The sequence below is a fragment of the Procambarus clarkii genome, chromosome 1 (genome assembly GCF_040958095.1).
Source record: "Procambarus clarkii isolate CNS0578487 chromosome 1, FALCON_Pclarkii_2.0, whole genome shotgun sequence".
Classification (NCBI taxonomy): Eukaryota; Metazoa; Arthropoda; class Malacostraca; order Decapoda; family Cambaridae; genus Procambarus; species Procambarus clarkii.
The window spans coordinates 47,840,101-47,862,785 of record NC_091150.1 but is presented as its reverse complement, the minus strand read 5'-3'; the positions used below and the strand labels follow the sequence as shown (position 1 = coordinate 47,862,785).

The 22,685-nt window shown below is 43.9% G+C and overlaps 1 protein-coding gene across 1 annotated transcript; it reads left to right on the top strand.

Moving 5' to 3' along the window:
• The first annotated feature begins 374 nt into the window (after positions 1-374).
• On the top strand, positions 375-19,676 carry LOC138363249 (uncharacterized transmembrane protein DDB_G0289901-like). Its single transcript, XM_069322261.1, has 3 exons — positions 375-456; positions 2,513-3,959; positions 19,589-19,676. The coding sequence occupies exons 1-3, from the start codon at positions 375-377 to the stop codon at positions 19,674-19,676; spliced, it is 1,617 nt and encodes a 538-aa protein (XP_069178362.1).
• Positions 19,677-22,685: the final 3,009 nt, after the last annotated feature.

Here is a 22,685-nt window from a genome sequence, read left to right as displayed (position 1 = left end):
CACAGTGTAGCTGGAGCATTGGCAAACTCAAAGGCTTTTTTCTAGGTCTAGAAAAATAAGAATTCCAGGTTTGTCATTGATTTGATCCAGGAGGGAGGTAAGGCATTCTGTGGTTCCAACACCTTTTCTGTAAGCAAACATATTTTGGTGCAGTGGATTGGCTTTCCATTCAATTCGATTAAACGTCATTCTTTCCGCAAGTTTTAGCCAGACAGCTTGTTAATGAGAGAGATCTTAGATTTCCTAGGTCTTTGGGTTTTGGAATGGGAACTATAATTGCACTGTTCCAAGAGAGTGGTCGAGTTCTTGTCATCCATACTCTGTTGATGAGACTCAAGAAGGCTTCTTCACCCTTTTCTCCTAGCTTGGCCAGCATGTTGCAAGTTATTTTGTCCTCACCTGGAGCTGTGTTTTTAGTTTTCTTTGTAGCTCTTCTGAGTTCTTTCAGATTGAAAGGTTGGTCTGTTCGTCAGGTAAGGCTAAAGCATCATCTATTTTTTCCATCTTGTTGCTTGAAGTCTTTGTTGGTGAGTCACAGTTGCTTGAGGAAGTTGAGTGGAACTGGCTCTTGACGCAAATAGATTTGCTAACCTTTCTGCTTCTTGCTCTGGATGAACATGGTGCGGCAGAGCAGGAGACGATTTTCCTTTGGCCTTGTTGATCTGCCTCCAGATGTCGCCTAAGGATGTGTGTTGATTTAGCTTGGCACACCACTCGAGCGATTTTTCTCTCTGATTTTTGCTGTTTCTTCGTGCACATGATCTCGGACAGCTCTAAGAAGTCCTAGATTAGCTTTGGTTCTTTCTCTTCTGAAATTCTTTCGTGCACAATTTAGTCTGTTATGTAGTTCTTTGATCCTATCACAGTAATACCAATGGTCCTTATGTTGCTGGGTAATTGTTTTCCTCTTGGGGATGGCGTGATTTGCTGCTCTATGTATTGCATTTGCTAAATATTTTTCCATTTCTTCCGTGTTGTCAGAAGGAGTGTAGTTTTGGTGCCAAGTTTTGAGAGATTCCTGAAACTTCGTCCAATCTGCTTTGATAAAGTGCCATCCGGGCTCGGGAGCTGGAGGTCTGGGAGGTAGTGCTGTATCAGTAACCGTTATTGTAGCAAAGTGGTCACTAGTCAGTACATGGTCAACTGACCAGTGACACAACTTATAAATACTGGTGGAGACAGCTTCCCCCCAACAATATGGGTTGGTTCTGTCGAGATAAGCAGACTGACTTCAGGCACTTCATCAAAAGGTGTTCAATATGTCTTCCATTGGCATCGGTTCTTGGTGAATCAAGTAGCAATTCACTATGAGCGTTGAAGTCACCCGAGATTATAGTAGCGTGGTGACTGCCATTTCAAAGAATGCAGAGAAATCCATATCATGTTCTCTATGGCTCCTGTATACATTGAAGATGGACAGCATTGAGTTCCTCATATTGAGATTAACTTACATAATTTCGACGTTCTCGCCACAGTTAGGCAGGTCTGTGATTGCTGTGGCATTGATATAATTTCTTACTATTATTGAAGTGCCTCTGGTAACACCTTGTGCAATTAGGCAGTGAAAACCTTGATATTGATTTTTCTTTTAGTCCTGGTGTTTCTTGAAGTAAAACCATATTAGTGTTGTCTTTAAGAAGCACTGATCTGAGTGTTTGTGCTTTGTTTTTGAATCCTTGAATATTCCATTGCATAATCTTGAGATTGTCCATTATTCTGTTAGAGTTGAATCCATTGAGTTCATAGTGGTTTCTAAAGTGCTGATTTCCCCAACGGCTTGTGTCTTCTTGGCTGGAGTGGAGACTGCCGTTGGATGCTGAAACAATTTAGTTTCGCCACCTTCTTTGACTCTACTTTGTCAACCTTTCCAGGTAGGGCTTGTAGAAGTGTGGAAGAAATAAGTTCAGTAGATAGTTTTTTTAACTTTGTTAACATTTCCTTCCTTGACTGTGGGTTGGTCTGTTCCAGTGCTTGGATTGTTTTGTCGAGCATATTGCGGAAGGTCTCTGTCAGGGAGGCAATAACCATTGGAACAGTAGCTATTTCGGTAAGTAGTTATCCTGATATAGGCTTGTGCCCGAAACGCTGCGCATACTAGTGGCTTTACAAGATTGTAATTACTATACTATGTATCCTCACAATCCCAATGTACCTTCTTGTATATATATATATATATATATATATATATATATATATATATATATATATATATATATATATATATATATATATATATATATATATATATATAAATAAATATATAAATAAATTGTGGGGTGTCCACAGGATCACCTCATCAAGCTCTATCCAACTAAATCTGATATCCCTTACCACTTGGGCTGGACGTTAGAGCGACGGTCTCGCTTTAGGCAGGTCGGCGTTCAATCCCCGACTGTCCAAGTGATTGGACACCATTCCATTTCCCCCGTCCCATTCCGAATCCTTATCCGGACCCCTTCCCAGTGCTTTATAGTAGGAATGGCTTGGCGCTTCCCCCTCTGATAATTCCCAGGCAACCAAAGTGGTGGTCGCCTGGGACACTCGACCAGTAGTGGTCGCCTGGGACACTCGACCAGTAGTGGTCGCCTGGGACACTCGACCAGTAGTGGTCGCCTGGGACACTCGACCAGTAGTGGTCGCCTGGGACACTCGACCAGTAGTGGTCTCCTGGGACACTCGACCAGTAGTGGTCGCCTGGGACACTCGACCAGTAGTGGTCGCCTGGGACACTCGACCAGTAGTGGTCGCCTGGGACACTCGACCAGTAGTGGTCGCCTGAGACACTCGACCAGTAGTGGTCGCCTGGGACACTCGACCAGTAGTGGTCGCCTGGGACACTCGACCAGTAGTGGTCGCCTGGGACACTCGACCAGTAGTGGTCGCCTGGGACACTCGACCAGTAGTGGTCGCCTGGGACACTCGACCAGTAGTGGTCGCCTGGGACACTCGACCAGTAGTGGTCGCCTGGGACACTCGACCAGTAGTGGTCTCCTGGGACACTCGACGGGTGGTGGTCGTCTGGGACACTCGACCAGTAGTGGTCGCCTGGGACACTCGACCAGTAGTGGTCGCCTGGGACACTCGACAGATGGTGGTCGCCTGGGACACTCGACCAGTAGTGGTCGCCTGGGACACTCGACCAGTAGTGGTCGCCTGGGACACTCGACAGATGGTGGTCGCCTGGGACACTCGACCAGTAGTGGTCGCCTGGGACACTCGACGGGTGGTGGTCGTCTGGAACACTCGACGGGTAGTGGTCGTCTGGGACACTCGACGGGTGGTGGTCGCCTGGGACACTCGACGGGTCGTGGTCGTCTGGGACACTCGACCAGTAGTGGTCGCCTGGGACACTCGACCAGTAGTGGTCGCCTGGGACACTCGACCAGTAGTGGTCGCCTGGGACACTCGACCAGTAGTGGTCGCCTGGGACACTCGACCAGTAGTGGTCGCCTGGGACACTCGACCAGTAGTGGTCGCCTGGGACACTCGATCAGTAGTGGTCGCCTGGGACACTCGACCAGTAGTGGTCTCCTGGGACACTCGACGGGTGGTGGTCGTCTGGGACACTCGACCAGTAGTGGTCGCCTGGGACACTCGACCAGTAGTGGTCGCCTGGGACACTCGACAGATGGTGGTCGCCTGGGACACTCGACCAGTAGTGGTCGCCTGGGACACTCGACGGGTGGTGGTCGTCTGGGACACTCGACGGGTGGTGGTCGTCTGGAACACTCGACGGGTAGTGGTCGTCTGGGACACTCGACGGGTGGTGGTCGCCTGGGACACTCGACGGGTCGTGGTCGTCTGGGACACTCGACCAGTAGTGGTCGCCTGGGACACTCGACCAGTAGTGGTCGCCTGGGACACTCGACGGGTGGTGGTCGTCTGGGACACTCGACGGGTGGTGGTCGTCTGGGACACTCGACGGGTCGTGGTCGTCTGGGACACTCGACGGGAGACAGGTTTGGTTTTTTTTTTTTTTTTTTTTTTTTTTTTTTTTTTTTTTTTTTTTCTACCACAGACGTGGCCACACATTTACAATGCTAACCAACATATATACATTTTCTTCTGTCCTCCATGGACAGGGTTCGAGAAGTGTTAAACATACAGTTCAAGGGTTTATTGAACACTCAACCACAGAAGGTGATTCGGTGCTTTTAAAATGCTAAGCTAACCTACATACGTAAATACAAAGATACACAGATTTACGTACGCCCTACATAAAGTATTAGATGTGTCTTTTACATAGTGTCATTAATGTACATTCACAAAGGTGAAATGTAATTCTGATCAGCTTCCATATATGCTTTATACCCATACATATACATACACACACACATACACATACATATATACACACATACATGCATTCACATACATTTGTCTCATTTACCCTGACAGGGTGAGGTAGCTGATAAAGAAACTAGTGTGCAATTAAGCACTTAATCACTGAAGGTGATGAAGGTGCTATTACAAGCTCAGGTTATATAGTTACATCACATACATACATTGTATGATTGATACATTACATGGTCAATTTTGGATACAAGTCCAATATATCATCAAGTGTTCCAGTACTCATATAGTAACTACAGAGTTCAGCATACCTTAGCCCAGGAGGGCGAAAGTCAGTCAGTATGGGACATTCTACAATATAATGTTCAAGAGAGTGCATGTTTTCTCTTTCACAAAGTTGACACATTGTGTACTCGACATTTGGGTTTTGAGAAAGCTGCCAGATACGTCTATATCCCAGGCGTATTCTGGCCACTATAACATCACATTGCCGGGTTCTTGTTCTATTAGTCCCATATGTGAATGTCTCCTCACGATATCTATCATAATATTTAATGCTACAACTTTCAGGTCTTTGAGAATTTGTTAGGTCGGTGAGATTTTCATTAGATATTTGTTTAAGTATTCTCTTTGTCACTGCTAATGAAACACCCATATCAATTTCTACCACTGGTTTTCTGCAAGCTGACTTAGCAAGCATATCAACAGTGTCATGCCTTGAGATGCCAACATGTGATGGTATCCATAGGAATTTAATCTCAAATCTGTTTTCTTTGGCAGCTAAAACATTCATTCGAATATCACTGACTATTTTCTGGGTGTCACTACTATGTGCGTTCAATGCCAGGAGTGCACTCTGCTAGTCACAGTATATAAGTCCACTGCCTTTGTCTTTTAAAAATTCAGTGGCAAGGTATATGCCTTGTATATGATATCAACTCCTAGTTCTTTCTCTCCGTCCGTTTCATGAAGTACTTTATCTCCCCTTTTGTATCCAGTGTCTGGCCTCCTCTTTCCACTGCCTAGTTTCATTACCTTACATTTACTCTGGTTGAACTTTAGTGGCCATTTGTTGGACCATTCATTCAGTTTGTCCATGTCATCTTGTATCCTCATACTATCTTCCTCCGTCTTAATTTTTGCATCATCAGCAAACAATTAAAGGAACGAGTCTATACCTTCTGGGAGATCATTTACATATATCAGAAACAGTATAGGTTCAAGGACTGATCCCTGTGGGACTCCACCGGTGACGCCTCGCCAATCTTAGACCTCACCCCTCATAGTGTGTGCACTCTACAAGACGTGCCGTTCAGCACAATAAATATCTCTCACGATTTAAGGCGGCTGGCTCGCCGATACATTTTATACAGTATGATATGCGTGAGGGAGATGGAAGTTACGAGGAGAAGAAAAAAGAAACAGAGTTCACAAAAGAAACAGAGAGTAAAGAAAGAGAAGGGGGAGGTAGAGGTGGAGAGGAGGGGTGGGGAAGGAGAGAAAGGAGCCCCGGGGGGGGGGGGGGGGTGAGAGAGAGTGCTAGAGCGTGTGGGGAGCCTAATGACACCATAGTTTTTTTCACCGCTCATTAATTATCTTATGTCTAGTCTGTCACACCTTGCCTCCCACTCTCCACACATCCACCCCTGCCTCCCCCCCCCCTCCCCCACACCTCACACTCCGCTTCTGCTCTCTGCCTCCCCCCCCCCCAAACCACGCACTCCACCCCTACATTTCCGCACTTCGCCCCCACAATCTGCAATTTGCCCCCCCCCCCATCCTGCTTCTGAACTTTGCCCCCACACTTCGCTCCCGCACTAGGCGCAACACTACTCTTGACGCAAACTAGATATAACAATCTTCTACAATTAATAATGCACAATGGGTGGACGGACGAGCACAAAGGACTACACCAGAGGAAGGCACAAAGGACTAACCTAACCTGCACTAAAGAGGCACCCTTCTTGAGTCCAGATGGGCACATGTACAAGCAAGTAGATTGGGTCGCTAAGAGTTCTCCCCTAGGTGTCCTGTTTGCGAACTTCTACATGGGTATCATAGAGCAGAGGGTCTTAGTTGACATGGACTTGAAACCCGCCATATACTGCAGGAATGTTTACGACATTTTTATGCAGGTACCTGATGCCAAACGTCTGCAGCAGCTGAAGAAGGCATTCGAGCAGAATTCTGTGTTGAGTTTTACCTAAGAGATGGAGAATGATGGGAAGCTGCCTTTTCTAGATGTAACAGTTACGGAAAGGAACGGAGGCTTCCACACTGCAGTCTATACTAAAGAAACAAACACGGGACTGTGCCTCAATGCCAATAGTGACTGCCCAGACAGGTTCAAGAGAGTGTTGTCAATGCTTACGTCGACCAGGCTCTCAGCCACAGCTCAGGATGGAAGCAAGTCAATGAAGAACTTTGTAAGGTAAGGCAAGTCCTAGTCAACAATAGCTTCTCTAACGGTTTTGTTGAAGACATCATAAAAAGAAAGGTGAAATGCCATGCAACCTCCGAAGAGTCAACTAACGCAACACTTGTACCCCCTATTAGACTATTTTACAGGAACTTCTTTTAGACGGCTCATAAAATGGAGGAAAGTGTTCTTAGAGACATAATTGATAGGAACGTTATCCCTACAGACAAAAATCAGAAAATACAATTGACAAATTACTACAAAAACAAAAAAAAACGGCCAACCTACTCATGAAAAACTACCCAGACACCAAACACAACGCCTTGAAGGAAACCAACGTCGTCTATACCTTTACATGCCCACTTGGAGACTGTGAGTCCCAAAGAACTCAGTATATAGGCAAGACAACAACGTCTCTTTCTAGACGATTAACAATGCATAAACAACAGGGCTCCATCAAGGAACATATAATCTCTTCTCACAATCAGACCATCACCAGAGAAATCTTAACAAGCAACACAGAAATCATCGATAAATACAGAGATAGCAGGAGACTTGACATCAGTGAGGCACTATACATCAAAAAGTCAACACCAGCAATCAACAGCCAGTTAATGCACAACTATATTCTACCCACTTCAAGACCAAGAACCAACATGGAAGCAGTAAGCAGTAGGCCCTCTGCAGTTACTTCCATTCTTATGTTCTCATATACATTGATTCGTGTTCTGTCATATCTTTGTCACCTCACCCAAAACTTTTGTGCCATATCACCTCACCCAAAACGAGTATAAGTAGGAATGTATTTTATGTATAAACTAAGTCTTTGAAAATGTAATAGGAATTACGAAACGCGTTCAGGCGTCAGACCAAGAATAAAACTGAATTTTGGAGAATTGATTTTTCAATTACCCTCGACAGTGAAGAGAAACGTAAGACATATTGAGAAAATTCGTGTCAGAATTATTAATCTTACCTTTTCGGTCATCTTCAACAACACTGTCAGCAGAACTATTCGCATACTTTGCGTCATTATATAATGGAATGTGAAAAAATCGCGGAATTTAGAGATAACACCATCAATAGTGTACAAGAAATGTGTAAGTACTTCATTCATAACGATGTGCTGCCCGATATCTTAGCGAAGTATTCAAAATTTGCTTACTGTAGGTAATGCATGCACATGACTGTAAAGCTGCCGCCCAGTTGGGTGGGTGTGGAACACATGACTGTAAAGCTGCCGCCCAGTTGGGTGGGTGTGGAGCACATGACTGTAAAGCTGCCGCCCAGTTGGGTGGGTGTGCAGCACATGACTGTAAAGCTGCCGCCCAGTTGGGTGGGTGGAGCAAGACTAGTAACTGTGTGACTCATCATAGATGTAAAGTGCCTTGTATAGTGACTGTTGTGAGCCTCTTGTTGAATCACTTGTGACACATAAGATTATTGATGTGTGTATTTGTGTGGGTGATTAAATATGTATGTGTATGTATATATGTACGTATATATATGTACATGTATATATGAGTATGTGTACATGAATATATATCATTAATAATTTTGTAATTAGCGTCAAAAGATTGTTATTTGCTTAGCTAAACGAACTAGAGGGTTCAGTTCCTGAACCGATTATGTGCCTCTGTAACCCTTTACACCACCGCCCACGGGATGGGTATGGGGTTCATAATATAGAAAGAAATTGAATTCAACAACATATATATATATATATATATATATATATATATATATATATATATATATATATCCCCGTGTGTGAGGAGGGTTGTCATTATCATCAAACTATGGGCCGTGTTCGTCCGGATGTGGACCCCCCTCCACCCCCACATTAACGGCCAGTGTCCTCCTGTTCCCTCCACCCCTCCCGTTCTCACCCTCCACTCACCGGCATGTATTCACCTAGTTGTGTTTGCGGGGGTTGAGCTTTGCTCTTTCGGCCCGCCTCTCAACTGTTACTAACTATATTTTTTTTCCTCCACACACACACACACACACACACACACACACACACACACACACACACACACACACACACACACACACACAGGAAGCAGCTAAGTAACAGCTGTCGAACTCCCAGGTACCTATTTACTGCTAGGAAACAGGGGCATTCAGGGTGAAAGACACTGTGCCCAATTGTTTCTGCCTGGTCTGGGAATCGAACCCGGGCCACAGAATTACGAGTCCTGTACGCTGTTCACTCAGCTACCAGACCCACATGTATTCTCTCATATGTACTCAAGAATATGTACCATACCTACATGTACTTTCAGGCGTCGTCAGGCCGTGGGGTGATGGAGCGTTGTTTATGGCCTCTACCATTTTATTTATTTGTATTGGGGGCAGGGGAGAGGTTCAGGTGAAGAAAATAGTTGAGAAATGTGAAATATAGTGTGAGTTATGGTAGCAGTGTTCGTAGCGTCCATCATGTGTGTCTCAGCATATGGGAGAGTCCCGCCTCTCAACTGTCAATCAACTGGTGTACAGGTTCCTGAGCCTACTGGGCTCTATCATATCTACATTTGAAACTGTGTATGGAGTCAGCCTCCACCACATCACTGCCTAATGCATTACATCTGAACAAATCCTTGCTAATGTCTCCTTGGTTCATTCATTTGCAGCTGCGTTCCCTTGTGCGAGTACCACTCGTGCTAGATAATCTATCTTAGTCTGCCATTTTAATACCCGAGAACTTTTTAGGTGGTAATCATGTCTCCCCTAACTCTTCTGTTTTTTTTCCAGCGACGTGAGGTTTAATTCCTGTAGCCCCTTCCCCCCTCCTCGTAACTCATACCTCTCAGCTCTGGAACTGTCTCCAGCTTTGTGTTAATAATAATAATAATTCCTGTTGACGGACGTAAGAAGTCTGTACTTAACCTTAGCGAGGTCCGCCCTCGGCCAACTACTGATTTTCCCCACGATGCAACCCACAACAGTTCTCTGGCTCCCGGGTAGCTATTTTACTTCTAGTTGAACAGAGGCTTCAGGCGAAAGAAAACGTACTCATTTGTGTATATCTTGTCCGAGAATTAAACCTGGGTGCCTCGATTATGAGCCGAAAACGTAGACTACTGTGCTACAGTGTGCTGGACTAGGAGCTGAGTGCAAGATGGAGCTGCAAGTCCGAGGATCCCGTCCAAGGTCTTACTGGACACTGTGTGATGACGGACCAACCTGTCCTCACCAGTACTGCACCGTATCTTCAACAGCCAAAATATGATGTACTATGAATCACAGCGGCTCGCTAAATTGACAGTCAAGCTTTCTATTCGTGGGTCCTGGATTAGGTTCGGTTCGGTTAGGTTAGGTTAGGTTCGGGTAATTTAGTACATCAGTTTTGTGACGTAGTGACAACTGGAGAGGGCGGACTGGCCATTCATGCTCCCAGCGCACACATCCTAAACACATTGTTAAAACGTTATGACATTGTTAAGACGTTGAAACAAGGGAAAAATAACAAATAACATTGTAGTTGCGTTGTGTGTTTGTTGGGATAGAAGCAGACATGTGGGGAGGAGCCCCATGTGGTGCAGCGGACACTCTCATGTGGCCACACACCACAACACCCAGCTTGGGCTGACCTGTGTGTACTATACTAAGTGTATATCTATACCTTCCCCTCTGCTTCACTACAGCGCCCACCTTCAACAACGGACCCCCACGAACCACACAACAGCGGGTTTTCTTCCTATTGGGGAGTGTTGTACATGCTGATATGGCGGTGTGTCCACTCACAAGACGAGGGGCGCTGCCCAATAAACTCGCCCCCCGGGGCAAAATTTAATAAAAAAAAATTTAAGCTGCTCACCAAGATTCCCATCACACCAAGACTCTGCCGCTCCTGATACATCTTATGGAACACTTATTTTAGCAGCAGAGTGTTGACTAGAACAGCCAGGCCAACCACTCAACCACCTGGTACATGTGATTGGCTGACCACACTAACGGTACTCACTTAGCCTCAAACACTGTAACTTCACTACAGTAAACAGCAAGAACATAGAGGTGGAGGCAAGACTTGTTCCACACATGTAAACACAGGCGCAGGCCCTCCTTCAAACACTAATAAAAGTAACATAAATTATGTGCAAATAAATAAATAAATAATAATAATAATAATAATAATAATAATAATAATAATAATAATAATAATAATAATAATAATGCCTCAATAGTATACTTGTGATCGTTGGAGGGTTTCAGGCGTAGGTGTGACATATACTGGGATCAGTTGGGTGGACATAAGGAGGAGCGGCCTCCAATAGGTCTACAGAACGTCTGCAGTTTCCTTAATCTTTATGTGTTAATAACATGTACACAAATAAGACAACTCACCTTCCTGTTCAGACCGTACTTGTTGTAAGTGTGTGGACCATCGCCCACATGTTCATGTAAAAAGCTATGAAATAGTAGAATTTTGTACTATTCACTTTATAGAGTCTGAAAAAAAATATAGCCAAGAAAAAACTTAAATATTCCTAAGCCTAGGATAGCATATATATGTACTCTGTTAGGCCTAAAAGTGTATTAGGCCTGGGGTAGTTAAGTTAGGTTAGTTTAGATTTCCTTTACAACATATATATAAAACCTTTTCCAGTTTGTCCAAATTCAGTAGTGCTGATTTCTACTTTCTAACTGCCTTGTACGTCAATATATGTACGATGGTAACCGTCCTCTTACTAATTACGTCGCTTTTCGCTCGTATGCGTAACTTCACTATGGCCAAATTTGGACGTAATTTGAAATGAAATCGACTCACAAAAGTGACGTACTGTTCCGTTTTCTGTTCGAGTTGTCCGACTTACTCGGCAAGCTTAGAAGAGGAAACTTTCCATTAACGTTTTTCATAACGTTTTGAAACTTTATGAGACTTTCCTGCCCACCTAACCTATCAGAGGACCCTTAACTTACTGTTGTTGAAAAAAAAATCCCAAATTTAATTTCATCTTTTTTTTCCATTTTCAAATTACGTCCATATTCGGCCACACGGGCAAACGGCCAAAAGCGACGTTCTTTTTAAGAGGACAGGTTGCGCATTAAGGCCAAAAATGGTCGTAACAGAAAATGGAAGCGGCTCACGAAATTGACCCACAGTTCCGTTTTCTGTTTAGGGTCCTCCGGCTTAATCTGTTAGCTTAGGACACTCTAAATTAACGGTTTTTATGACGTTTTGAAACCTTAGGAGAACTTCCTGTCCTCCTAACCTGCTAGAGGACCCAAAACTTACTGCGTTAAGTCCATTTCCTTTGGAAAATTAATTTAAATTTGTTTTAAACTTCAAAACGGTGATTTTTGGCCGTAGAGCATTCGAGCGAAAAGCGACGTAATTAGAGGACGGTTACTATCGTACATATATTAACGTACAAGGCAGTTAGAAAGTAGAAATCAGTACTACTGAATATGGACAAACCGGGAAAAGGTTTTGTATTTATGTTGTAGAGGAACTCTAAACTAACCTAACCTTCCTAGGCCTAATACACTCGGATACCTAATATATTAGTGGTGATGGTGTACATAGGAGTAGTGGTGATGGTGTACATAGGAGTAGTGGTGATGGTGTATATAGGAGTAGTGGTGATGGTGTACATAGGAGTAGTGGTGATGGTGTATATAGGAGTAGTGGTGATGGTGTATATAGGAGTAGTGGTGATGGTGTATATAGGAGTAGTGGTGATGGTGTATATAGGAGTAGTGGTGATGGTGTACATAGGAGTAGTGGTGATGGTGTACATAGGAGTAGTGGTGATGGTGTACATAGGAGTAGTGGTGATGGTGTATATAGGAGTAGTGGTGATGGTGTACATAGGAGTAGTGGTGATGGTGTATATAGGAGTAGTGGTGATGGTGTATATAGGAGTAGTGGTGATGGTGTATATAGGAGTAGTGGTGATGGTGTATATAGGAGTAGTGGTGATGGTGTATATAGGAGTAGTGGTGATGGTGTACATAGGAGTAGTGGTGATGGTGTACATAGGAGTAGTGGTGATGGTGTACATAGGAGTAGTGGTGATGGTGTATATAGGAGTAGTGGTGATGGTGTACATAGGAGTAGTGGTGATGGTGTATATAGGAGTAGTGGTGATGGTGTATATAGGAGTAGTGGTGATGGTGTATATAGGAGTAGTGGTGATGGTGTACATAGGAGTAGTGGTGATGGTGTATATAGGAGTAGTGGTGATGGTGTATATAGGAGTAGTGGTGATGGTGTACATAGGAGTAGTGGTGATGGTGTATATAGGAGTAGTGGTGATGGTGTATATAGGAGTAGTGGTGATGGTGTACATAGGAGTAGTGGTGATGGTGTATATAGGAGTAGTGGTGATGGTGTATATACGAGTAGTGGTGATGGTGTATATAGGAGTAGTGGTGACGGTGTATATAGGAGTAGTTGTGATGGTGTATATACGAGTAGTGGTGATGGTGTATATAGGAGTAGTGGTGACGGTGTATATAGGAGTAGTTGTGATGGTGTACATAGGAGTAGTGGTGATGGTGTATATAGGAGTAGTGGTGACGGTGTATATAGGAGTAGTGGTGACGGTGTATATAGGAGTAGTGGTGATGGTGTACATAGGAGTAGTGGTGACGGTGTATATAGGAGCGGTAGTAGGGACACGGAAGCCAGGAGATCAGGTCACCGCTTCTCCCGTCGGTGTTATGTGTTGTCTCTCTCTCTCTCTCTCTCTCTCTCTCTCTCTCTCTCTCTCTCTCTCTCTCTCTCTCTCTCTCTCTCTCTCTCTCTCTCTCTCTCTCTCCCATCACCCCGAATATGGGACACTGAACCATTTAGCATGATAAGACGCAGACCAAAGTCATTGTATTAAATGAGCAGTAAATGGACAGGCGGGGCTAGGGAGGTACAGCTTGACCTTGCTTAAACACTTCTAGGTGGATACAGCTAGGTGTGCACTAAACACACACACACACACACACACACACTTTTTTAAAAGTGATTTTTAAATTTCTTAATAAATTTTATATTATCAATTTAAATGATACATTTTATATTATAATATATTATACAATTATATAATATAAATTAATATAAATTATAAATGTATAAATATATATGAATAAATTTCTTAATAAAATTGATTTTTAAATGATTTTTTTAAGAAAATCGGTGTAGTAGTCTAAGGCGTTGGTGCTTGCGAGAAACCAGAGTTCGAATCCTCTTCAAGGCTCCAAAGGCGGTGAGCGGTTGGAACTTGGTAGAGATGTTGTCGTTATCCAGTGCTGTTTGGCGGCAGAAATAGATATATGTGTGTGAGATTTTTTTGAATGTGTGAAAAAAAACAGTTGATTGATTTACAGTTGAGAGGCGGGCCCAAAGAGCCAGAGCTCAACCCCCCGCAAGCAGAACTAGGTGATCGTGTGGTCCCGTGTTCGATCCCTGGCGCCGGCGAGAAACAATGGGCAGAGTTTCTTTCACCCTGATGATGCCCCTGTTACCTAGCAGTAAATAGGTACCTGGGAGTTAGTCAGCTGTCACGGGCTGCTTCCTGGGGTGTGTGTGTGTGTGTGTGGTTTGGGGAAAAAAAGTAGTTATTGAACAGTTGATTGACAGTTGAGAGGCGGGCCGAAAGAGCAGAGCTCAACCCCCACAAGCACAACTAGGTGAATACAACTAGATGAATACACACACAACTAGGTGAATACACACACACACACACACACACACACACACACACACACACACACACACACACACACACACACACACACACACACACACCCTACAAACATACCATGATTAATGACAACAGCGAGGAGACAGCTCTCTTAATTTCCCCTCACATTATGCCTGTACCGTCCCCTCGGGTCCCCAGGACGGTGAGGGGAGGACAGGGACGGGGGACGACCAGCAGGTGACAGAGGCAAGGTAATTATAATGATAATGAGAAATAAGAGGGGAAAATAATCGGCGAGGAGGGGAAATAAAGATGGGGGAAAAAGAAATAAGTTAGAAAAGACAAAGAAGAGACGGGACTCACAGAGAGAGAGAGAGAGAGAGAGAGAGAGAGAGAGAGAGAGAGAGAGAGAGAGAGAGAGAGAGAGAGAGAGAGAGAGAGAGAGAGAGAGAGAGAGACAGACAGAGACAGACAGAGACAGACAGACAGCAACTGGAGGTCAATAATAATATTCAAAACAATACTATAGCCTCTTAGCCTTAGCCTATACCTGTCCTCTTAAAAAGAACGTCGCTTTTGGCCGTTTGCCAGTATGGCTGAATTTGGACGTAATTTGAAAATGAAAAAAAAATTGAAAATAAATTTGGAGTTTTTTTTTCAACAACAGTAAGTTAAGGGTCCTCTGATAGGTTAGGTGGGCAGGAAATTCTCATAAAGTTTCAAAACGTTATGAAAAACGTTAATTTAAAGTGTCCTCTTATAACCTCTGCGCGTACGCCGGACGACTCAAACAGAAAACGGAACAGAACGTCACTTTTGTGAGTCGATTTCATTTCAAATTACGTCCAAATTTGGCCATAGCGCGCATACGAGCCAAAACTGACGTTATTTTTAAGAGGACGGGTTGCTTATACAGCTGAAATAACTGAGAAGTAAAAGCACGTTTTGAACCCAAAGAATACGCGTACACCTCTTTGTTTACACTCTTCCCTGTCGCTAAGGGTTGAGGCCTCGGCTCATCAACCACTTGCACAACCCTTACGAAACCTGTTCATCTTCCCTCGATCACGGCGGCTTAGCGTACTACACAGCTTACGAACTGGGGGGAGCGTTACGAGGTTGCCTATAGCAATAATTTGCTCGGGTCGACCTTTAATGACCTAACCACCTCCCAGTGTCTCGTAAACTGTTTAACAAAGAGGCTAAGTCTCTGTGATCAAGATTAAGATGTCCAGGTCTGATCAGTGGCCACTTAGATGAGTTCTAAGATCCTCCAGTGACATCCCCGCTACAGTGCCGTCAGTGGCATTCCCGCTACAGTGCCATCAGTGACATCCCCGCTACAGTGCCTCCAGTAACATCCCCGCTACAGTGAACATCCCCGCTACAATGTCATCCCCGCTACAGTGCTACATATATTACCTATTAATCGAGAAAAAACTGTGAGAAAACAATATTCAAGATGTCATTATATATTCCTACAGCACTTGTAATGGTAAACTCGTGAAATATTAAGTAGAACTGTTTTCTCAGTGTATAAATTCTTTCGCGACGATGAGCAAGAGTTTGTGTTGCAGTGTGGGGAAAGACAGTGTTAGCACCTGCAGTATATATATATAGTGGTGTAATGGCCGTATCTGCGCTTGTCATTAGTCGCTGAATCACTCAAACACTCCAAGCCAAAACCTTAATTGCAATTTTACAACGTTTCCCCCTCCAGAAGAAAACGGGATGATACCTACCTCTGGTTGAACACGATCGCTCCCGTCCGAGGCGCTTCCGCTACCTTAGGACCAATCAAAACCAAAGTTCCCCCTCAAAGTCGTGTTTCTATTGGCTGGCGAGGAGCGAAGGCTCGAGAAACGGTGCGTGGCAGGGCCTCTCGGGATAATGTCTCTGTAATTGTTGAACAGTTGACGCGAGTGACGCCGTATTGACAGACGAAAATGAATGAGCCTCCGGGAAACGACAAAGATAACAATGTTAGGGCGTCGCTGTGTTTATGGTGAGCCAGGGGCAGGGGGAGAGGAAGGGCAGCTCACCGGTGTGTACCCCCGCCATGTTAACCTAACGTTTATACTCGCCACCCCTGCACATACCAAACAAAACAAAACAAAATCAATCATGGGATTGACCTAAAATGAATTTCAGAATGTTGCTAAGATTTCAAAGTAACATTTATCTTAAATAGTTCACTATTATTGGTAACTAAATAATGACCTAGCAAACTACAGTCGTACCGTACTCAGAGATAACACCATCAACGGAGTCCAATAAATGTGTAAGTACTTCATTCATAATGATGTACTGCCGGGAATCCTAGCCAAGTATCCAAAATTTGCTGACTGTAGGTGCAGCCTGCACATGACTGTAGGTGCAGCCTGCACATGACTGTAGGTGCAGCCTGCACATGACTGTAGGTGCAGCCTGCACATGACTGTAGGTGCAGCCTGCACATGACTGTAGGTGCAGCCTGCACATGCCTGTAAAGCTGCCGCCCAGTTGGGTGGGTGTGGAGCAAGACTAGTAACTGTGTGACTCACCATAGATGTAAAGTGCCTTGTATAGTGACTGTTGTGAGCCCACTTGTGATATAAAAAGATTATTGATAAGAATACGTATTTGTATAAATTATTGTATATATATGTACATGTGTCTATAATATTAACAATTGTGTAACTAGAGAAAACAGGGGTCTCATCACTTTTGTAAGTAACAACATACCCGCACAGATTATTGATGACCTCCACATGGGGGATGAGTTTGAATCACTGGGAGTAACCCTTCACTTAAACAATAATGCTCTACATATAATCAACCTATATGTGCCACAGAGTAAACTTGACCTTGACACACTGCCTGAATTTGTTAATGAGGACCCTACCTTGCTGGTCGGTGACCTTAATGCCAGACACCCACACTTTGGTGCCAACTGTCATCAGCCCAATGTCAATGGACGGAAACTGTCACTCTATGTTAGGGGAAGTGAAAACCTTAGAGTCCTGGGTGATGAACAGCCAACTCACCTCAGAGGAGGAAGATTAGACTGTGCTCTCCTGCTGAATGCACAGGACACGGATGCCAGTACACATATTGTACACAGTCTATGTAGTGACCATTGGGCACTGATTACCACCGTCGACATGAGCAAGAGAAGGAAAGAGACAAATAAAAGTAAAAGGTTATCACTCGGACCGGATATGAGGCCGTGTTTCATAAACATGATGAGTGACTGGTTCACGGAATACCAAATCCCAGAAGACACTGATAAATTTGTTGATGATCTTAATAAAAATTGAGAGCTGTCTTAGAGCTCCGCGCCGTACGACTGGGCGAAGTAACCCCTCAGAAGAAGAAAATAAAATGGAATGAGAACGATTACATAAAGATGCTCAATGCTATGCATTGTATGTAAGGAGCATGAGTAGAGAGTACCGGAGACATCCCACTAAAAGTAATCAATAGCTGTTTAAAACTGTGTGTCAAGTAGCCAGGGAAGAGAAGTTAAAGAGCGGGAAAGACAAAGGCTTGACTTCACTAGCTCCAATGGACGAGAAACGTCTGCAAGACAAGTGTGGGCGAAAATTCAGATAGCTAAAGGAGGGGAGGGGGGGGGCAGAACCCGGCCTGCGGCTCACAAAGACCCCCAGGGTAAGGCTGAAAAACTAATCCACAAGTAGAGTGATGCAGCATCCTCCTCCTCCCTCCCTGCAGAAATAAGCAGGGAACAAGTCCTGGGGCATAATGCCAGGAGATTTAGGATAACAATCTTCTTGAGGTTATCTTGAGATGATTTCGGGGCTTTTTAGTGTCCCCGCGGCCCGATCCTCGACCAGGCCTCCACCCCCAGGAAGCAGCCCGTGACAGCTGATTAACACCTAGGTACCTATTTTACTGCTAGTTAACAGGGGCATAGGGTGAAAGAAACTCTGCCCATTGTATCTCGCCGGCGCCCGGGATCGAACCCGGGACCATAGGATCACAAGTCCAGCGTGCTGTCCGCTCGGCCGACCGGCTCCCTGTCCGCCCGGCTAACAAGAGCACAGACCAGTGATGATGAGTGTGGGAAACCAATCACAGCCCAGGAAGTAAAGGGTGCTATGAAAAAGGGTAAAAGTACTGCACCTGGTGAAGATGGGGTCACCTACGACATTATTAATGCACTGTGTGAAGTGTCTGGGAATCCACTACTCCGCCTGTTTAACAAGTCATTCCGAAGTGGAGTGTTGCCCACACAGTGAAAACACACAATAATCGTTCCAATACCGAAGCCCAATGACCCTGGCAATTACAGACCTATCAATCTCATGTCATGCACTTCCAAGATGCTTGAAAAGATCATTCTAAACCGACTGTTGCACAAAATAGGCAGGCTAGGGAAGGGGGTCAATGGATTTGTTAAAGGATGGAGCACAGCAAATTGTATATTACCTGGCTAATGACACGGCTAGGTACTCTGTATTTGTTGACATCAAAGAAGCTTTCGACAAAGTATAAGGGATTGCGATCCTGGACGAGCTTGCATGCATGGAGGTCAAGAGGAGGCTCTTGAAATGGGTTGAAAACTACCTCACAGGGAGGAAAGCCAAGGTCTGCTTCAATGGAGCAGGCTCAAGAACAATGTGAACGCCATTGCAAATATTGATTTTACGGAATGGACGCAACAAGTGGGATATGCAGATGATGTCCTAATACAAGCCTCAACCTTGGGAAAAATTAAACAGTCCGTTGAACTCCTTGGAAGGAAATGTATTGAGCTCGGTTTCATTCTTTTCACAAACAAGACAAAATCATACTCTCATCATAAGCGTCACTGTCGGCTGTAACAAGGGGAAGAAAGAGGAGCTCAACCAGCTCACAGGAACATGCAAAAGTCAACTCAGGGCACTGAAAGCTATGACCTGGAATGGACATGGAGCCTCTATTGCCGTGCTTAAAATGATGTACACAGCCTATGTGCGCTCTGTCATAGACTATGCAGCACCAGTTTTGTGCACCTACTCCCAAATCCTCCCTGGGAGGATGACACATGCAGGATTATCATCAATGAAATGGCAACGAAAAAATCCAACACGATACCACAAGAAATGAGGCACAAGTATCTTGAGAAAATATATAAAGAAGCCGGAAATGAACTAGATCAAATCTACACTGATGGGTCATCTAATTCTGTCAATGGCAGGGCTGGTGCAGCATACACTGTAATTAAGGATAATGCCTTTCAATGCAGATATGAAGCAAAAGCACGTATTGAGAACTATGCCTCTTCAATGCAAGCAGAGCTAACTGCCATTGTTATGGCGTTAAGATTCCTTTAACGAAACACTAATGGTGTAGTGATCTGCACTAATTCATAAGCAGCACTGCAAAGCCTAAGTAAAAATTGGGCAGAAAATCTTGAGATAGTCGCTGAAATTAAGAGAGCTGTGAGAGTACTAACCAGTCGTCAAGTTCCTGTGGATCCCCTCCCATGTTGGAATACATGGAAATGAATGAGCAGATGTGCTGGCTGCTGAAGGCACTGAAGGAGACCATATTGAATACTTCATACCCAAGACTCTGCTACAAATTAGTGGTATTGTCAGGCAACATCACCGTGACAAGGTAACTGAGGAAAGGAAGAGATAGAAGCACAAACAAGTGAATCTGTACGATAGTACAACATGGTTGCAGTTGGCAATCCCAATCATTATGGACGAAGAGGAGAAGGATGCAGAAGAGACTCAGTAATAGCGAGAATCCGTCTTGGCTACAAATATCCATGGAGATTCGGAATGGAAACAACAGTTGATCAGCGGTGTTGCAGAATCTGTGATGAGAGTGACGGACACCGCCTTGACCACTATCTACGTGAATGTGAACACCTGAGAGATATTAGAAATATGTGTAGAATAATAAACCTCACATTGTTTGAGTTAGGAAAACACTATTTGCCAAATATTGATACTGTTCTTAAAAGATTCTGCCCTTTTGGACCCGCAAGATAACGTAAGATTTTAAGGGATGACAGATGTTAATCTTCTTGTTTGAGAAGCTCTTCACTTGAGACAGTTAAGTAAGTCCCAGCTGTGTTTGAGTACAAGTGACAAGATGAACAACCCAGTGGGTTTTCTTCCTATTACTGTACATGCTGTTATGGCAGTATGACCACTCACAGAATGAGTGGCGCTGTCCAATAAACTCGCCTCTAGGGGCAAAATTTTAACAAATTTAGCTTTACAAGATTGTCACTTGCTTACCTAAACAAACTATTTATATATCGTTATGACATCAAATGTGTTATGGTATCAACACCGTTGCTGGAGTCTGGAGTGGCGATTTCGGCGACATCTATGGACCTGCACTCCAACTCCCAGGTATTAGGTGAGATGCAGACAACACCATCTGTTGGCGTTGGTGAAAGGCTCCTGTTTCATACCTCAGTTAGGAAGTGAGGTCGATGATGATGACCTCTGGTGGGTGGCATAATGATATCAATGCCATCTAGGTTGTGCATGCAATTACAATTTCAGTTCCCCTGTGGAAGGGTGTTATCCTAAGGTCACCCAGTATACTGTCTGTATGGCTAATGACGTTTGTGTTCACAGAGGTGACGTGAGGAGGCAATTGCACTGAGAACAGTTCCCCTTTGGCAGTCCAGAATTCCTCACTTGGTCCTGTGGGAAAACGAAGTGGCCGCTGTCGGTAGTAGCAGTGTGTTAGCTGTTGTACTTATGCAGTGTTGTATGAACCGATGTACCCGGGATTTGGCTAAGAGGAGTTATGAGACGAGAGTAGTGTACGTCTGCTGAGAAGTGCTGTTGGTGTGTTGCTAGACTTCTGCTAGGGTGTTAGCCACCCCATGCACATAATTATTTGAGACCCCTGTCAGCGTTGCTGCAGCCCTCTGCCAGTGTGTTTCTGGAGAGTGGATGATGGATATTGGGATATCGTGACTATATGGTGTGTGGACTGGCCCATGTGGAACGTGAAATCGCCTGGGATTACCATTAAGCGTGGACGGCGTATATGTGAAGATAGTGGACTCATCGGGATTTGAAGAGCACTGCAGCTATATTGAGTGTCCTGGGTGAAAGCGACACAGTGTACATAGGTGTAGTTATACATCGATATGTTCTTCAATATATTGATGAAGGTGTAATTGCATATTGTTTATCCCCCCTCCTTTATTCCTTGCACTGTTACTTGCTATTGCCAATTCTTGACAACTTACCATCGACTTTGGGTAGGATCATAATAAGGTTATAAGACACGTTAACAGAAAGAACCCGGCTACTGGCTCATGCTAGCCGTAACTATGGGGTTCAGTTCCTGAACCCATTATGCCTCTGTAACCCTTTCCCTCATCGCCCACGGGATTGGTATGAAGTGCATAATAAATAAATTGAATTACCGCTGAGCCTTCACGAGAAAACTCCAGAAACCATCACATTAAGTGTAGTTAACATATCTTCCAAGTGGTACATTTATAAACTGTAAACTAAAAACTATAAACGGATGACAAAATTATTGCTGTAAAAAAAAGACTGGCATTATGAGGTCAATGTTATGACGTCAGTGTGATCTTAAACAAGTAGATAATTTAGTGGTCTGAATATCATTCACAAGAACCAGATTACTCTTTATCAAACTTATTTATTATTTATAAATAAAATGATCATGAAAAATATATATTCTGAATAGGCGAATTTTATTTAACGTTTTATTTGATTTAGTTAATAGTTCCACCAAAATATCTACCAGAATATTTTCAAGCAAGTTAAGTAAAACCTCATTTCATAACATCTGTGAACGGGATTGTTGTCACCACCTCACAGCTCGTTCTTCAATCACTGTGTCGCTCCTGCTCTCATAGTTCTAAATAGGCCCAACTCTCTGAAATCTAATGTCAATTATCTTTTTTTTTTATTAACACATTAAGTAAATCTGCATTTATGCAGCTGCCTTAGACTATGAAGAGCTAAGACACACTGTCCAGAGCCAGCTGTATGATGCTAACCTGAACGATAATGGAACTTACTTTAAACTATCGAGCCTAGGCCTTATTTTTTGTTTTGTTTACGTTGACCTCACGCTGTAGTAACCTTGATTCCCAATTCATATATGATGTAAACATAACATTATACATTTTTGTTTATAAGTTACGTTACAAAAAGACTAAAATGACTAGAATTACTAAAATGAGACTCACGACTAAAATGAGACTTACGTGTATAGCGTTTAGTAGACCGCATTGTTCTAATATAAAATCTAGTGATTCCTTTCCTCGTTAACCCCGCCTCATGCCAGTACTTGTGATATACCAGTAAGGCTGTCTGTTAGGAATA